Source organism: Bison bison, unplaced genomic scaffold, assembly GCF_000754665.1.
Source record: "Bison bison bison isolate TAMUID 2011002044 unplaced genomic scaffold, Bison_UMD1.0 scf7180017845482, whole genome shotgun sequence".
NCBI lineage: Eukaryota > Metazoa > Chordata > Mammalia > Artiodactyla > Bovidae > Bison > Bison bison.
Window position 1 is genome coordinate 106,611 of NW_011476055.1, and position 19,210 is coordinate 125,820.

Here is a 19,210-nt window from a genome sequence, read left to right on the forward strand (position 1 = left end):
TCATCTGTTTTTGAAACCATCAAGACAAATGACTTGTGCTTTAAAGAATATGATTTCCCCATCGAGGTTATTTTTAACAGTTTTTAAAAACTCTTTTAATCTTTTTCATCTTAAATTGTCCTCTTACAAAATTTAGCACAAAGATTTTTAAATCTTTAAGGCCTTGTTTAAAATAGCTTTCTTGTTGAGTTTTCAGAACCTTAATGCTTTTGTATCCTATTTTTACTTGACAAAGTCCTCAAAACTACAGCATCAGGAAAGATATGGACTTGGAAACTTACATTTTTGTAATAGACTGGAGCAGATGTAAGTGGACCATTCAAGACCCCATCCATTTTATCATCAGAAGTATCACATAAGTACACACATCTTAGCTTTAATGCAAGCAAAGTTGCTTGAAAATGGCATGGGTAAAATTCTTACGGAAACCTGGTGGCAATCTCGGAAAAACTTATCAGCCTGGGAGTATGCTATCCCTGGCCCCTACCAAAGGCTTGTTGAATGAACCAGGACAAAAGTGCTGATTTATCTCTGGGCTTTCTATTGAGACGTTTGTTTCTTGTCAAATATTAAAAAGTGCCTTTCAAGAAATTCTTTAATGCCTCTTTAACTTGTAAATGAGGAATAAAGTTGTTATTATTGACTGGAATGACTTTTTAATATCACTTTTAATAGTAGCAAATATTTTGACTGGGCATTTTGGGTTTTATAATAAATGGAAATTTTTTTCAACAGAATGCTACATTATTAGGATATAAAAACATCTGTGGCTTAAATGTTCACTTAGTGAAGTAAGAATGCTTCTAAAATACATAAATTTTTTTTTTTTAATTAGCTACTGTATTCTGCCCCACCCTTGTTTTGGTTAAGAAATTCAGATGAATCCTCATGGTGGTGGTTTAGTCTGCTAATAGCGTTTAAAAACAAAAACAAAAACAAGCTGCTTGGATTAAAATAAGAATGAATGAGTTTTTAATCCTCATTTCTCAAACTCCCTTCACCTCCCACTGTGGCCTTAAATCACCTTTTTAGAATTGTAATTTGGACACCACTGTTTTAGTTAAATTTACAGTTAATTGCTTTTGCTTCAGTCTTTTTAGAAATTCTTTTAATTAGCAAATATGTATTAATCCAGTTTTCTGCCTTAGATAAATATCCTTTCTTATATATGATAGTTTTTATTCAACGTTTTCAGATTTCATAGGTGCCTTTATTCTTCTCTACAGTATGAAAGGTAAAGAAGATTCAGAATATTGAAATGTTTTTCTACTGACCCTAGAATGTACCTTAAAAGATTTTGTTGAAAATAAATAGCTTTTCATGTATTTTTCTTTCTGTTGCTCTATTTCCCCCTCCAGGGGCTTCCCTGGTGGCTCAGTCAGTAAAGAATCCGCCTGTGATGCAGGAGCCTGCCTACAGTGCAGGACACGTGGGTTCAGTCCCTGGGTCGGGAAGATCCCCTGGAGAAGGAAACGGCAACCCACTCCAGTGTTCTTGCCTGGCAGATCCCATCGACAGAGGAGCCTGGTGGGCCACAGTCCACAGGGTCGCAAGAGTTGGTCACAACTTAGCAACTGAACCACCATCGGCACCTGAAACTTGAGAGCAGAAAGTGAAGTCCTGCTTGAATAACTCATTGGATAAATGAGTGCATCGTGAATGTGTCAGGTGTCAGATGTCTGGGTCAGACATCTGACCCAGACTTGTGTTCTCAGTTGCTCAATACTTCTTAAACCTTGGAATAAATTGTGAAATATGTTTTGTAAGAAATTATTAAAAGTGGACATTATTCAAATATTTTAGACATGACTCAGAAAAATGAGTTTATGTGCCATTTCCCCTTAGTTTTTATTCTTATATTATTTTGAAGCGAGAAATATTACACAAGGTTTATATTTATATTATTAAATACATATACATATATGTATTAATCTTTTCAAAATACATTAATTTTGTTAGATAACCGTGTTAAAGTGCAACATGCAAATAATGCAGAAGAAAAATGCTTATATTATAAAATTATATTGCTAAAAACTAGTTCAACAACTAGCTTAGACTCTAACTTTTTAAAACAGGTGGTACAATATAGTCAACATTTGCAAATGAACTAGAATAAAGGTTAACTATAGTGAAGATAATTTTTGGTATGGATTTGTGAAATCATTTTTAAATTTTTATGTTAAGTGATATACAGAGAAGTCACATAAAATATTTTTTCTATAGTTTGGATCCAGTATGACTTAAACATTTTGCTAATCCTATAAAACATTCTGGTTACATTTGAAAGACTTAGTTTGTTAGCCTTCTAAGCAGATTATAGAGATACTCTCTTTTGGCGGAATATTTTAAGCTTTTATTTGATGAGGAAGTGGTACAATTAAGTAGATCTGGCATATTGGTATGGTTTTAAAATCTCTAAGTTAAAAGCAAAGTTGAAATACTTAAAAGCTAATATTTATTGTGTTCTTACTGTGTGTTTGTACAATATAATCTAATTCTTACAATGACCCTAAAAGGTAGATACTACTGTTATCCTCCTTATGGTGATAAGAATGCTGAGCTTCAGAAAATATTTGGCTCAAGTCAGTCCAAGAGCTGTTAAAAGTAAAGCCAGAATTGGAATCCAAGAGATCTCCCTTCAGAGGTTGTATCATTAACCACCGTGCTGTGTACTTTCCGCTGCTGGGCCGTCATGGCCCATCATCTTGACGAATGAATTTCAGTGTAGTGCATTTTATGGAATGATAGACTATGGTGTGCAAGAAAGTTATTAAACATTTTCAAGTGCTTTGCAAAACACTGTGTTATTTGTGATACATAAATGCATCCTGTTAAATATACTTTTAAAAAAAGCAACTATCAAAGAGAAATTCTGAAATTCTGGCTTTTAGTTATTGAGTGATTAAAAATATTGGAAACTTCTAAAATTACTTTCTTTTAGTTGGAGAGAAAATTTTCTCTTTAGTTGGAAGAAATGTGAGATGGTGAATAGATTTTCTTACATTTATTATTTGAAGAAATAAGGTCTAGAGAAACTTGAAGATCTTAAATGTTGTAATATTTACAGTAACAAATAGATTGAATTCAGTGCATGCCAGTTGTGTACTAGACACTACTTTGGACACTTCACATATTACAAACATTTCATTCTTATAAGAAGTCTATGAGTTATCTTCATTGTATAAATTTCAGATTTTTCTAGGATGGTTTTAAGTATTGGACTGATTTATTTAAACAACTACAGTCCTTTTAACTCTTTTTGTTTTTTAGTAGTAAATGATGATTAGATAATTGCAGCAAATATATTTATTTTTTAACTACTGCTTCATATTCTGCTGTATCCCCATTACTATGCATATGTTCCCTTTCTCATTCTTTATACAGTGACCACACAGGCCTCTGCCCCTTTTCCTTGTCACTACATACTGACCCTTATTTGGTACACCCTGACTTTTAACTGCAATCATACATCCTTCCTAAATTTCAGTTCATTCCAAGTATTATAATCACTCTTTCAAGTCTCCTCCAAGTCCTGCATTCAGTATCTGCGTGTTTCCTATTCATATAAATTCCTTAACAGAGGAGTTATTTTTCTCTTGTTCTATGCCTCTGATAGTTTTTACTTGTGAATCAACAGAAACAGTTTCTAAGTCTATCTCTTATATATCAACTACGTATACATAGCAGTTTTATACTTGTTATTTTTAGTGGTTGTATATATCTGACTATGTACAAGAGATTTAAAGATGTTATTAGCCTCCTGCAGTTTAAAAAATATATTTAAATCTTGTCTTTAATTCACAGTGAGAAAAATATTACTATACTTCATTCTTCACATCTCACTTTTTTAGGTTTTATGGCAATTAGATATATTCCGAAGAAGCTTGCGGGTGCTGACTGGACATGTTTGTCAGGGAGATGCCTGCATATTTTGTGCATTGAAGGTAACCTTTAATAGTTCTGAAAAAGCACTGTTGTTCCTCAAAAATTTTATTTGATAGTTTGCTTTGTTTGACATATTTGGTTAGTTTATTTGCAATTAAAGTCTTTGGAAGGAATGATGCTAAAGCTAAAACTCCTCATGCGAAGAGTTGACTCATTGAAAAAGACTCTGATGCTGGGAGGGATTGGGGGCAGGAGAAGAAGGGGATGACAGAGGATGAGATGGCTGGATGGCATCACTGACTTGATGGACGTGAGTCTGGGTGAACTCTGGGAGTTGGTGATGGACAGGGAGGCCTGGTGTGCTGTGATTCATGGGGTCGCAAAGAGTCGGACATGACTGAGCGACTGAACTGAACTGAAAGTTATTGTCAAGTGACTTAGAGTTTTGAAGATGAGTTTTTAAAGTATGACTTATTCAGGTTTATGTTTCCATTTTCCTGTAAGAACAGTTTAATAAACAGTGTAGCATTGTTAGAAATATTATATTTTTCGTTATTTTGAAATAATCCTGTATTTTAACAAATTTTTTTTGAGTTACTACTGAATTCTGGGTACTGCTATACTTACTAAAAATACAGCAGTGAATTGAACTAATAAAAGACACTCTTATGTAGCTTATATTCTTGTGGGGGAGAAGAAAATAAGTAAACAAAATATAAAGTATGTTAGGTAATAATAATTGCAAAGGAGGAAATATAAATCAGGGAAGGGAATGGTGAATGTTGAGTAGTAAGGAAAGCCTCACTGAGAAAGTGGCATTTAAATCACTACTTAGAAAAGGGATAGAGTGGTCTAGAGCATTCCAGGCAGGCAGGGACACAGCCAGTGCAAAGACCCTGAGGTGGGTACTGAAGGACACCTGAGCCCTGGCAGAGGCTTCATGAGCAAGGAGAGCAGTGATGGGAGATGAGCTCAGAGGTCAGGTGAGTTCCCGTGGCTTCAGACATGTCTGCAGATTCTTTTGCACTGTTTTATCAAAGGGTGGAGTCTGATTTCTTGAAATGCATTTCCCTTGATGATTCATTTCCATCAAATAGAATGTGGCAGAAAAGGGATTAGATTAGATTAGAAACAATAATAAAGCTTTCACCTGGCTCTTTCTGTTGGGGTACTTGCTCTTGGACATGAGTCACTGTGCTGGTTACAGGTACAACAAAGATCTCGGCCAACAGGCATCACCAACCACCAGCATCAACTTCTAGACCACTGTCAGATGACCATGATCCCAGCATTCAGACTATTACAGATGACTGCAAGTGCAGCAGAGTTGAGCTGTCCTCACCCAAACTGCAGATTTGTGACCAAAATAAATGTTAGTTTTAGTAACTAAGATTTGGGGTGGTTTTGTTAATGGAGCAATAAATAACTGGAACAAGAATCTGGATTGTGAAGGGTCCTCCTAGGCCTTTGTGAGGACCTTGAATTTTTTTCTCTTGAGTGACTTAGGAAGTTGTGGGTATTGTTTTGAGTGCAGGTGTATATAACCTGTGCTAACTAAGTATAATATTTGGCCTAGATCTCTCTGGCTTCTTGGATGAGAGTAAATAGAATAGGAATGAAAGTGGAAACGGGGAGTCCAGTATATATTAGCAACTCATGAATGTCATTGAAATCTTTGCCCAAGAATTTAAGATTCGATTGTTTTCAGAAGTAAATATTTCAGCCCTTACATTCTTGAATATTCTTACTACACACAAATATACATAATAGAGGAAAATGAAAGGTCATTTTCATACTTTGATTTACATTCCTAAAAAGACTACATTCCTAATAAGTCACCTTACGTTCCTTACATTCCTTACATTCCTAATAAGTCACCAAAGGAGGCAGTTGTATATTCCCCTTTTTATATGGCAAAATAAGGTTGAGGAAGAATGAATTTAAATCAAATTACAGGTTTGCATTTTATTTCCTCAGCAGTAAATTTTTTTATAATTTATTTATTTTTAATTGAAGTATAATTGCTTTACAATATTGTTGGTTTCTGCCATACATCAACATGAATCAGCCATAGGTCTACATATGGCCCCTCCTTCTTAAACCTCCCTCTGACTTTCCACCCCATCCCACCCCTCTGGGTTGTCAGAGAGGCCTGATTTGAGTTCCGAGTCATACAGCAGATTCCCACTAGCTGTGTATTTTACATATGGTTGTGTATATGTTTCCATGCTGCTCTCTCCATTCGTCACACTTTCCTCTACTCCCCCGCGCCCACTGACAGCAGTGGAGACGAAACATAAAGAACAGTCTTCTACAATAAATTTTAAATGTTTTATCCAACTGTAGCCTTACATATCACCTACCTCTTCCTCCTGCTTGCCTCCCCCACCTCAAAACATGTGCTTGTGTGCATGCCTGCGTGCATGTGTGCGCACACACACACACATACAGTGCTGTCCTCCTTGAAATTTCTCAGAGCTACCTTTAATCTCTGGGTGCTTTCCTTATTATTCCTTTTGTCTAGAATGATTTTCTTGAAGATGTCCCCAAGGCTGACACCCTCACTCCCTTTATGCCTCTCGGTCACGTGTTTTTTCCATCAGTGAGGCGTTCCCTGACGACCCTAGGTACTGGTCCCCTCCCTCCCTCCCTTCTCCCCCCAGCATCCCTGTCCCTGTTGTACCACCCTATCTTTCTCTCTTGTTTTATATTTCTTTGTTTTCCCTCTGTTGTACTTACTACCTCTTCACATATCAGTACTTACCCGCTCTCTCCTCATTACTACGGCTAGAATATGCATCCACAAGGCAGGGTCTTTGTTTTCGGGTGTAGAACAACGCCACAGATACCAGGAAATCCAAAAACAGATACTGAATGAACATAAGTCTTGTCCGGGATTAATACCTTAAACATTACTGGAAAAGTTGACTACCAGTAGGAAATGACTTGTGAGATTATGTTTCATTTTTTAGCATCTGTAATTGTAGCTAAAAATTTTTTTTTTAATACCTTAAACATTACCTGGAAAAGTTGACTACCCGAATAAGAAGTGACTTGTGAAAATATGTTTCACTTTTTAGCATCTGTAATTGTAGCTAAAAAGTTTAGTTCTGGTTATCTGATACTGTTTAGCATCTTTCTTATTTTAGTAGTTTCTTATTTGTAAATTAAATTTTCTTATGTTGGTGGAACAGATTCTTATTTTTTAGCCTACTATATGTTGATCTTAAAAGCAATTTTTTTTTGAGATGATATACCCCTTGAACTAGTTAATGCAGAACATAATATGACCCATCCTTATTTGTTGGTTTACCACTTCAAACCTTATTTTTCTCCTCACTTTCCCTCGCCTAATATGATTGTTGTAAAACTAGAACTTATTAAAAGTTTTCCATGCTTGAATGCAATAAATAGAAGACCAGATTAACACCTGTGTCACATATTCTTGAATAATATTCTGACTGCTAGTGAAGTTCCTGCTGTTTTATTTGATTATATGCTTATTTTTGTATAACATAATTTTAATTCCTACAGTATACTTTAACATTTGAAACAGAATATCTCAAAACTCTTTCTAAACAACATAGACTACATTCAGCTAGGGAACAGTTTAAAATGGGCCACATCTGAATCAGAATCTCTGAGAATGGGACTTGAGAACTTGATATGTTTAATTCTTATGCACTAACCCTTGATTAAGAGGCTGGGGCAACCATTTCTACATAATTTTTTGCATGGAGTTTTAGAACAAAAGACTGTATTAACTTCTGAGTGTAGAGTTTCGAATTTTGAATTTATTGTAATGAAATTACTCAACTGTTTTTTAGTTATTGCTGTTAAACTTACTGGTTCATAAATTTGCTGATTTCCCAGACAATATTTGCACAGTTTCAACACAGTCAGGAGAAAGCCCTCCCCTCGGATAACATAAGGCATGCTCTTGCAGAGAGCTTCAGAGACGAGCAGCGGTTTCAGCTGGGCCTGATGGACGACGCCGCAGAGTGCTTTGTGAGTGTGTCTGATGACCCCTAGGTCAGGGTAGTGGTTTGCATCCCTTAAGTGATGTGCCTTCTGAGACAAATGAAGCATACATTTATAGCAGAACTGCCTAGTAGATCCTTGTCTTCCTACCTTTCGAAGTTCTCAAAGCTCCACGTGTGTTTTGTGTACATTTGCTTTTGCTTACTTGTGCTGCTCTAATTTTTAAGAGCTAGGATACTAAAATACTTTAACATTTATTTATTGGAGCAAAAAGGCTTATTGCATATAAATCATATCACTTAGGTCATTGTTCTGTTTCCGCAGGGATTACACACACAACACGCTCTCCCAGTAGCATTTCTCATTTCATGCAGTGATTCTCTCTGGAAAAGAAGAGGATCTTGACGTGCAGCTGTCAGGGGCAGCAGTTCTCTTACCCGGCTTACTCCAGGTTGAGAATCACTGACTGAGGTTGATGTTTTGAGACTCTTTTACCACTCTACTGATAAATAAGAGTGTTCCTTTGCCGAAGCACATACATTGTGTACTTTCTGAAATATGCATTTGATGATTAATTGTTTCAGTAACATAGATATCACCTATATTTAAGATGTGCGTGTGCTCAATCGGTCAGTCATGTCTGACTGTGCGATACTGTGGACTGTAGCCCGCCAGGCTTCTTTAACCAGGAGATTCTCCAGGCAATACTGGAGTGGGTTGCCATTTCCTCCAGGGAATCCTTCTGATCCAGGGATTGAATCCATATCTCCTGCATCTCCCTCACTGGCAGATTCTTTACCATGGAGTCACCAGGGGATCCCTGACTGCTAGTGTCCTTTTTACCTCTGTCCTTCAAGTTTGTTTTTAACAGCCATCATATTAATATAATTTTTTTCAGATAAATGCTTACACGTCAAATATTTCTGTAATTCAAATCTGACTCTCTCCTGACATTTAAGGCTTTTTACATTTATACTACAGCTTATCTCTTTGTTTTCTTTCTGAATTTTCCCTTAGTGAGATAGTTTCACTCTGTTCCTTAAACATGTCTTTAAAATTCCTGTTCTAGAGACTTTGCTCAAGTTCTTGAAATATTCAAAACTTTCCTAATCTGTTATTTGTTACAGTTCAGCCTGTCAGGCCTGCTAGATAATGTATCATCAAAGCACCCCAGTACATTCTCCAAATTTCCAAAGAATTTATTATTCTCTGGAATTCATTTGGCATTTATGTTTTTAAATGAACATCTTGAATGTTTTCTCAGATAAACGGAAAGCCATGTTGACTAAAGTGGGACAAAAACAGCACACACAGTCATGAAATATGCTTTTCATACTTCTCATGTTTATAATTGTCCATTGTTTAAAATATAGATATGTTTTGCACAATACTGAACTTTATAGTTTTACTTTCACTTAAATGAAATATACTAATCCATGGTATGATAATTCACAGGATATCTAGAAATGCAGACTTAATTAAATGAATTGTTATAAATGTCCTGAGGCAAAAGAAGGGACATTAACTAATTAAAAGAATCCATTGGTTAAGCTTTGTGAAAAGAATAATTTGTTAAAGAAATTAATAACTCTTATTGATCTATTTTCCAAATCCAACCTTTTATTAGAAGTTTGTTGAACAGTGGATTCCTTGCGTTAGAGTGTTAGTTCAGGTATTGTAAGCCTTTATCATTGATGTTTTAATTTAAGTTGTATAGACTATCCAATGATCCAAGCAGGGTGTTTTTTTTTAATTAATTGCTTTTTCTCAATGAGAAAACATTGAGAACATAGGAAGTCTGGGTTTCTGATATTAAATTCTAGATGTCAGCCACCATGAATTGATTTTTAAAAAATCTTTATTAAAATTATGTTACGTTATAATGTTTCTTTTATAAATTTTTTTTTTTAAAGCTGACACTACAGAAGGAGAATAATTGAGCAGCATTGGAAGGCTTGGATAAGAGGAAAGCTGAAAAGCTGACAACATATGTGGCACTCAATTTAACATTTTGGAAAATCTTTATTTTTTTATTTATTTTTTTTGCTTTATTTTTTTTTGGAAAATCTTTAGATTTTTAAATTTGTAAAGCTAAAAAGAGTTGTATTTTGAAGTGTCCTGTGCAAGATTTGCAATTCATTTGTCTTTTAATTTTTCAATTAGGAAAATATATTGGAGAGGATTCATTTTCACATAGTGCCAAGCAGAGATGCAGACATGTGTACCTCTAAATCTTGTATCACTCACCAAAAGTTTGCTATGACTCTGTATGAGCAGGTGAGATGGCTTAACTATTTTAGTAGAGGATATATTTATGTTTTATGACTGATAAATTAGACATGTGTTTTTACCTGCAGTGTGTGTGTCGTAGCTGTGGAGCATCATCAGATCCTCTACCCTTTACAGAATTTGTACGGTACATTTCTACAACAGCCCTGTGGTAAGAGCTTATTAAAGCATATTTACCAAAGATGTTAGTAGTAATGCATGTGATCACATTGAGCCTCTACTTTATGAAACCATAGCATATATGAATATCTACTCTGTGAGAGGCACAAATGTGCTAAGGGTACTAAGTGATGTCTATCTCAGTTTTGGTTGTTTCTGATTTACCAAATATAGATGTCACTCAGTAATGACAAATGTACAAAATGTTAGTCAAAATGTTTACTTATTTATATTTATGGCAAGGTTTTGGAACTATGGACGAGAGCTAAGTTGAATGGTAAATGGAACTGTACGTGATTTCTTCATTTTTGCTAAGGTGTTACCTTTGCAGTGACCATGTCTCTGCGTGGTGATGGAAGCTAGGGTAAGCAGACAAGAAAGAAAAAAATAAAAATAACCCTCTGTTAGATTTATTGGATTTAAAGCTTCACCATTCACCTGAAATAAACATTTGTAGGCTTCTCTGTCCCCTCGCTCCCTTCCTGGTATTGAAATAACTTAGGGATCCAAAGGTGATCCCTAGGCTTTACATAATAAGAATTGTTTGAACACTGCAACAGGTATTTGAGAGTATAAATATTTGATGTATGAAAGCATTGAATAAGACCATAAATGTTTGCAGATACTTTAATACTTTAGTACAAAAGATAAAACATGAAATGGTCATTATCAATCAGAATACATCAGTATAGCAGTTAGCTGCTGCTGCTAAGTCGCTTCAGTCGTGTCCGACTCTGTGCGACCCCATAGACGGCAGCCCACCAGGCTCCGCCATCCCTGGGATTCTCCAGGCAAGATCACTGGAGTGGGTTGCCATTTCCTTCTCCAAAGTTAGCTGCTAAATGCTACCAATGTTTTTATCATTGCACAAAGTGAGTGTTAGGTGCTCATCAATTTCATCATGTTATTAAACTTCCTTGATTTTTTGGATATAGCACATTAGTTCTTAAAGATCATCCAGTGTAGTAAGTTGGTAATTTATATACACACAGAGTTGGGAAACATTGTTTTAAAGGAATAGTCTTTAAAGTTTAGTCAGTTGTAGTCAATTTCATTCATCTGATATGAAAAGTAGAATGGTGTTTGAATAAGGATAGACCGCAAATTAAAAACTGTAAAACTTGAAGTCTACTTTGAAAGTGTAAAATGACAGTGCTCTGAGACGGTATCTTAGGTAAAAAGAATAGGAGCTCCATCTGTTTTTTCCCGGTCCACAACATGAATTGCAAAAGCCTAGATTTTGACTTCTAATTATCTTTCTTTTTATTGGTTATAAGTATTGAATACAATTGTTCAATTGCAAGAGCCCAGACTTTGAATTCTAGTTATCTTTCTTTTTATTGGTAATAAATATTGAATACAATTGTCCAATGTACTATGTTCCAGACTTTACATAAATTCTTGCTTTTAATCTTAACAAAAACTTTTGTTCAAGAAATAGGCTTAATAAGATTAATCTGGTAAATGGGTGAATTAAGATTGAAACCCAGGTCTAGGTTCATTTCAAATTCAAAATGTGTCTGGTTAAAGCACCACCCTGATGCTGTCAGTTTTGTAAAAAAAACTGTTACGTGCAACTTGAATGAGCCTGTCAGATTTATTGATTTCTAGTCTGCTTGTGAGGTGCTTTAGAGGAACTGGTACATTTAGTTGTTATTGAATATTCCCTATTATTGTAACTATTGAACTGTAAAATAAATCCAGCTCTAAGAAGGTTAAATTACTATAAAGTAAAACCAGAGCACCTAGAACAGAAAGTAGTAGGAGTATTGAGCTTGCGTTATATATCTTTTTGGAAATGCTAAGGAGTTGTCTCAGTTCAGTTCAGTCGCTCAGTCTGACTCTTTGCGACCCCATGGACTGCAACACGCCAGGCCTTCCTGTCCATTGCCAGCTCCTGGAGTTTACTCAAACTCATGTCTATTGAGTTGGTGATGCCATGATGCCATCTAGCCATCTCATCCTCTATCATCCCTTTTTCCTCCTGCCTTCAATCTTTCCCAGCATCAGGGTTTTTTCAAATTAGTCAGTTCTTTGCATCAGGTGGCCAAAGTATTGGAGTTTCTTGGAAGGAGCATCAGTCCTTCCAGTGAATATTCAGGACTGGTCTCCTTTAGGATGGACTGGTTGGATCTCCTTGCAGTCCAAGGGACTCTCAAGAGTCCTCTCCAGCACCACGGTGCTCAGCTTTCTTTATAGTCCAACTCTCACATCCATACATGAGCACTAGAAAAACCATAGCCTTGACTAGACGGACCTTTGTTGGCAAAGTAATGTCTCTGCTTTTTAATATGCTGCACAGGTTGGTCATAGCTTTTTTTCCAGGGAGCAAGCATTTTTTAATTTCATGGCTGCAATCACCATCTGCAGTGGTTTTGGAGCCCAAAAAAATAAAGTCTGTCACTGTTTAAACTGTTTCCCCATCTATTTGCCATGAAGTGATGGGACCAGATGCCATGATCTTCGTTTTCTGAATGTTGAGCTTGAAGCCAACTTTTTCACTCTCCTCTTTCACTTTCATCAAGAGGCTTTTTAGTTCCTCTTCACTTTCTGCCATAAGGGTGGTGTCATTTGCATATCTGAGGTTATTGATATTTCTCCCTGCAGTCTTGATTCCAGCTTGTGTTTCATCCAGCCCAGCGTTTCTCATGATGTACTCTGCATACAAGTTAAATAAGGGGTTGTCTAATGATACTTAATACTTTGATATGTGAAAATTAGATTCTAGGAGGAAGTTGGATAGAAACTGGCACAGATAACCCTCCCTAGATTCTTTAGGAAATGGTTAGCATTCATATAGGAATAAAAATCACAAACCTGGCTTAAGTAGCTTGTGATTTCTGCATTAATCATCAAAGGGCCTTTTCTTAGCTGAAAATAATTTTGTGTCTGGAAACTTTAAGCTAGAGAGGGAGACTCTCCTAAAGTTTGTTGTTCTTGTTAGGCAAAAGTTTAAACTCCAGTCTCTATTTATTAAGTAATAATGTAAAAGAAACAGTTAACTTATAATTACCTTGAGGTGGAGCATCTTATATCATTCATTTTATCCTGTTTTTGACCTAATTTCTTTCATCATATACTGCCAAATTTCATTATGTTTCATGTCATGGAAATTTACTTTATGGTTAACTTTTCAAACAAAATTGTGTTTTAAGGTAGAAAAAGTGATCATACCTATATTAATAACTTAATATTTTTAGTGCAAATTTATTAGATCTTTTTTAAGTTCATAGGCCAGATTTGGGACCATTTGTTTCTTTCGTAGCAATGAAGTTGAAAGAATGATGGAAAGACATGAGCGCTTTAAACCTGATATGTTTGCAGAATTGCTGCAAGCAGCAAATACAACTGATGACTACAGGAAATGTCCTGTAAGTATAATTCAGAGAATGTTAGTGTGCTTCTGTGCTTGTAAATTTGAAAATAGAAATTGCCATGCAAATAGTAATTAAATCTGGAATTAATTTTAAGAATTAATTTTTTAAGTGTTCTTTAGGTAATTATACCATTGAGCTCTTTATTTCAACATTGTTTCTTTAAAAACATGTTACTTTGTGAAGGATTTAAGGTGGCACACGTGGATTAATTTTAAGCTCTGAAGCCTGTCATTTGACTAAATTGAAAATTTCATTTTTGTTCTTCTTTAAATAAACATTACAAATGGTATAATTCTTTTCTCATGGGATATTGTTAGTGAATTGAATTGTTAGTTGAATAAAAATTCAACCTTAAGGTCTAAGGTTGAATTCTTATTTTAACAGATTTACAAAAATATCAAAGAAAAGTTCTTTGATTTAAAATAAATTTGTTTAATCAGTAATTAAGACAGATTGTTAGAAGTCTTTTAATGTGCTGAATAAATTTCTGATACATGCTTTTGCATAATACAAGCTCTGTAAGGCATTACTTTTGATATATTTGTTTTGATAATTTCAAAAGTTCTCTTTTTTGTTTTTCTTTAGAGTAACTGTGGCCAAAAAATAAAAATTCGGCGTGTTTTAATGAACTGCCCAGAGATTGTCACAATCGGATTAGTCTGGGACTCTGAGCATTCTGACTTGACTGAAGATGTTGTTCGGAATCTGGCAACCCAGCTTTATCTTCCTGGGGTATAATAATTCTTTTCATTCTCTTCCTTTTTGTTTTTAAATTCCTTTGAAACATTACACTATATGTTGTTTTTCAGAGCTAAATTTTCTTTCTAAAGGAAATAATTTGCAGATGTAACTGATAAAGTTCATCAGATCAGGCTAACTGGAATACCTTTCTTGCTTTCTGTTATAAAATAATCCATCACGTACTCTATCCTTTTTATCACTCTAGAATAATGGTAATATGATACTGTATGCATCTGTGTATATGCTTGTTTGGGTGTATATGATAATGATTATAAATTATAAATATCAAGTTAGAAAATTTTAAGGTTTAAAATTTATCTGTAGCTCTTATTTTTTAATGTGCATCAGTTCAATTCAGTCACTCTGTCATGTCCAACTCTTTGCGACCCCATGAACCACAGCATGCCAGGCCTCCCTGTCCATCACCAACTCCTGGAGTCTACCCAAACCCATGTCCATTGAGTCAGTGATGCCATCCAACCATCCCATCCTCTTTTGTCCCCTTCGCTTCCTGCCCTCAATTTTTCCCAGCATCAGGGTCTTTTCAAATGAGTCAGTTCTTCTCATCAGGTGGCCAAAGTATTGGAGTTTCAACTTCAGCGTCAGTCCTTCCAATGAACACCCAGGACTGATCTCCTTTAGGATGGACTGGTTGGATCTCCTTGCAGTCCAAGGGATTCTCAAGAGTCTTCTCCAACACCACAGTTCAAAAGAATCAATTCTTCTGTGCTCGGCTTTCTTTAGTCCAACTCACATCCATGCATGACCACTGGAAAAACCATAGCCTTGACTAGACGGACCTTTGTTGGCAAAGTAATATCTCTGCTTTTTAACATGCTGTCTAGGTTGGTCATAACTTTTCTTCCAAGGAGTTAGCGTCTTTTAATTTCATGGCTGCAATCACCATCTGCAGTGGTTTGGGAGCCCCCCAAAATAAAGTCAGCCACTGTTGCCACTGTTTCCCCATCTATTTGTCATGAAGTGATGGGACCAGATGCCATGACCTTAGTTTTCTGAATGTTGAGCTTTAAGCCAACTTTTTCACTCTCCTCTTTCACTTTCACCAAGAGACTCTTTAGTTCTTCTTCACTTTCTGCCGTAAGTGTGCATATTACTATCTTATTTTAAATTGATTTATGTTACAGTTAAGCTTTGAGATAGTTATCTTTTAGGTAGTATGGTTAATGTATGTTAAAATAATGTGATTCAACCATGAATTATCAGGAAATGTGTGATTTATCTCATTTTGTTTTATGTATGTAAAGTGTCCTGTGTTCAAGATGCTGTGCTACTGAACTAAGTTGTAGTAATTACATTTTGTTAGACATCATGTCTCTTATAGACTAATCGAAAGTAATAATTCTGTTAACAGTGCGGTGTGGTGTCTTTAGTACTAACATCAGTTTGGGACAGTATGCATGAGAAATAATTGTCCTAGAGGATCAAATGCATGACTCATCAAATGATTGTTCCTCATCTGTGAAAAGAACTATTAAATATACATTATTTTTAAACAGCTTTTTTATAGAGTTACTGATGAAAATGCCAAAAATAGTGAGCTTCACCTTGTTGGCATGATTTGCTACACCAGCCGACATTACTGTGCCTTTGCTTTTCATACCAAGAGTTCCAAATGGGTATTTTTTGATGATGCAAATGTGAAAGAGGTAAGTGACACTTGACTAACTGGAATAATTACTGTGGTTTTTACTTTTGAGGGGTAAATGATATAATAATGATAAAATTATATAAAAATAATAATTATATGCAGATACTTATATAAATTAATAATAAGTGGGCTTAATTATAATAGCATCATTAAAGACCTTCAGTATTAAAAATTAGAAAACCAAATAGATGAAGCGAATAATTATTGGACGTCAGGCAGTCTAACAGAAAAAAGGAACCAACATGGTGAACCCTGCTTGCTGCCTAGAGGTCGTTTTTGGGTTGCAGTGCAGAGATGGCAAACCCAAACAGAGCCTCGCAGTCTCATTGAGCTGAGGAAATTGTAGTTCACAGGGGCCAAGATGGCTAAAATTTCCTGGACAGATTACCAGAAAGAAAGCTGTACAGAGGGAAAGTCCTGGGGATCGGCAGAGGGCTCCCCTTTCAATCTTTGGCTGAATAGTGATCAACTATGTGTAGGGCAAATGTGCACAAGGTGGGAGAAATGACCCCTGGGAAACAAGGCCAGACCATTCCCAGAACCTGCACAGGGCTAGGATAGCTTGCATCTTAGTAGCAAGAGTGGGTACACAGAACATCAAGTAGACTCCTCAGAAAAGTATCACCTTAATAGTGGGGCTGAATTATTCCGAGACTGAAGATTGCTCTGGACCTGACATAAAAAGCTTAAAATGAAGCTGTCAGAGGATGAAGCTGATCCCATGCCATTTAACAACACATAACTACATGCTAACAATTTAAAAGGAAAGGAAAAAAAAAACCTCAATACTGAAAAATGTAAAATTCAGTAAAATTTCAGTATGTCTTTTCAAAATAGCATTCAATAAAAAAAATTACAAAATACTCAAAGAAGTAGGAAGCTATGACCCATCCCCTGAAGGAATAACGGCAGATCTGCTCTGCCATTTCATTCCTTCAAGTCATATGATATGGGGTGAGCAGGCAGGGTAGGGAAATGGAGCTTACCTTCCTTTCTCTCAGAACCTGGAGCATCAGCATCTCAAAAGTAAAGGTTCAGATTAATATCCAGATGATCTTGGAGCCAGTTCCAGGCCAGATCTGATATTAAATTACTTTAGAAAGAAAAACACTAAACATGACAGAACTAGAAATACCAGATAAGACTTTTAAAACTGCTGTTTAGCTATAGAGAGATTTATTAGATAACAGTCAGTAAACATGGACCATAAAAATAACTGGTAAATTGGACTTTGTCAAAACTTCTGCTCTTCAATAAGATGCTGTTAGAATGAAAAGACAAGCATAGACTGGGAAAAAAACATTTGTTAATTATATATCTGGTAATATCCAGAATATCCAGAATATATAAAGAACTCTTACAACTCAGTAATAAAAAGACAAATCAATTAAAGAGTGAGCAAAAGATTTGGACAGTTCAAAAAGAAGATATTAATATATGAATGGCCCTTGAAATGATATTCATTGCATCACTAGGCATAAAAGAAGTACAAATTCAATTCACAATGAGATTGCATTATTCACCTATTAGAATGCCTAAAATTAAAAAGGTTGTTTACACCAAGAGCTGACCAGGATGTGGAACAGCTGGATCTCTCATGAGGCTGATGGAAATGCAAAATTGGATAATCACTTTAGAAAACAGTTATAAATTCAAATGTATACTTAGCATGCTGCCTCTGCTAAGTCACGTCAGTCGTGTCTGACTCTGTGCGACCCCATAGACAGCAGCCCAACAGGCTCCTCTCTCCCTGGGATTCTCCAGGCAAGAATACTGGAGTGGGTTGCCATTTCCTTCTCCAATGCATGAAAGTGAAAAGTGAAAGTGAAGTCGCTCAGTCATGTCTGACTCTTGGCGACCCTATGGACTGTAGCCTACCAGGCTCCTCTGTCCATGGGATTCTCCATGCAAGAGTACTGGAGTGGGTTGCCATTGCCTTCTCCAATACTTAGCATACAACCTAGCAATTCCACTCCTGTAAAAGCATGTATCCATACATTATTTATAATTCAGTGTTCTTAGTAGTTTTATTTATAGTAACCAAAACTAGAAACAACTCAAATAGATAAAGATAACTCATAAGGTAAATAGATAAAGATAACTCATCAGGTAAATAGATAAAGAAGTTGTGGTATAACCATACACTGGAACATAATAATCAGCAATAAAAGGAATGAGCTGTTGATACAGACAACTGTTGAGTGTGGAGAAATCTCAAAAGCATTGTGCTAAATGAGAGATGTACAAGCTGGATTTAGAAAAGACAGAGGAACCCGAGATGAAATTGCCAACATCTGTTGGATCATAGAAAAAAGCAAGGGAATTCCCCCCCAAAAAGTCTACTTCTGCTTTATTGACTATGCTAAAGCCTTTGACTTTATGGATCACAACAAAGTATGGAAAATTCTTAAAGAGATGGAAGTACCAGACCACCTTACCTGGCCCCTGAGAAACCTTTGTGCAGGATAAGAAGCAATAGTTAGAACCAGATATGGAGCAATGGACTGGTTCAAAATTGGGAAAGGATTACATAAGACTGTCGATTGTCACCTTGCTTATTTAACGTATATGCAGAGTACATCATATGAAATGCCAGGCTGGATGACTCACAAGCTAGAATCAAGATTTCCACTAGAAATACCAACAACCTCAGATATGCAGATGATAACCACTCTAATGGTAGAAAGCAAAGAGGAACTCAAGAGCCTCTTGCTGAGGGTGATAGAGGAGAGTGAAAACGCTGGCTTAAAATTCAACATTCAAAAAACTAAGATCATGGCATCCGATCTCATCACTTCATGGCAAATAGAAGGGGAAAAAGTGGAAACAGTGACAGACTTTATTTATTCTTTAATACTTTGATATGGCAGTTTATTAAGAAGTTCCATTTGAGTCAGTTTGTAGCAGCATTTTGGCACTCCTATTTTGCATCCTTATAGCTTAAATTGTCAAAATTTGAAGAAAGAACTGGGTATATGGTCACTCTGAGTTTTAGGTTTGTTTTGTTTTCAAATTAGTCTAGTTTTTCAAGTATCTCAGAATCCCAAGTAAAGAGAGTAAACAGCTAAATGTGTGTAATATGAACAAGCTCCTCAGCAATTTTTTAAAG

At 35.8% G+C, this 19,210-nt stretch overlaps 1 protein-coding gene across 4 annotated transcripts in view; it reads left to right on the forward strand.

Annotated features, from left to right (window-relative positions):
* The window catches only part of USP53 (ubiquitin specific peptidase 53), a 60,891-nt gene that overhangs the window by 19,514 nt on the left and 22,167 nt on the right, over positions 1-19,210 (forward strand). For all 4 annotated transcript variants that reach the window (XM_010834975.1, XM_010834980.1, XM_010834985.1 and 1 more), the window contains exons 3-9: positions 3,852-3,944; positions 7,759-7,893; positions 10,030-10,143; positions 10,224-10,306; positions 13,580-13,685; positions 14,277-14,423; positions 15,950-16,099. In XM_010834975.1, the coding sequence (XP_010833277.1) occupies positions 3,852-3,944; positions 7,759-7,893; positions 10,030-10,143; positions 10,224-10,306; positions 13,580-13,685; positions 14,277-14,423; positions 15,950-16,099 (828 nt within the window). The remainder of the gene's footprint in view (positions 1-3,851; positions 3,945-7,758; positions 7,894-10,029; positions 10,144-10,223; positions 10,307-13,579; positions 13,686-14,276; positions 14,424-15,949; positions 16,100-19,210) is intronic.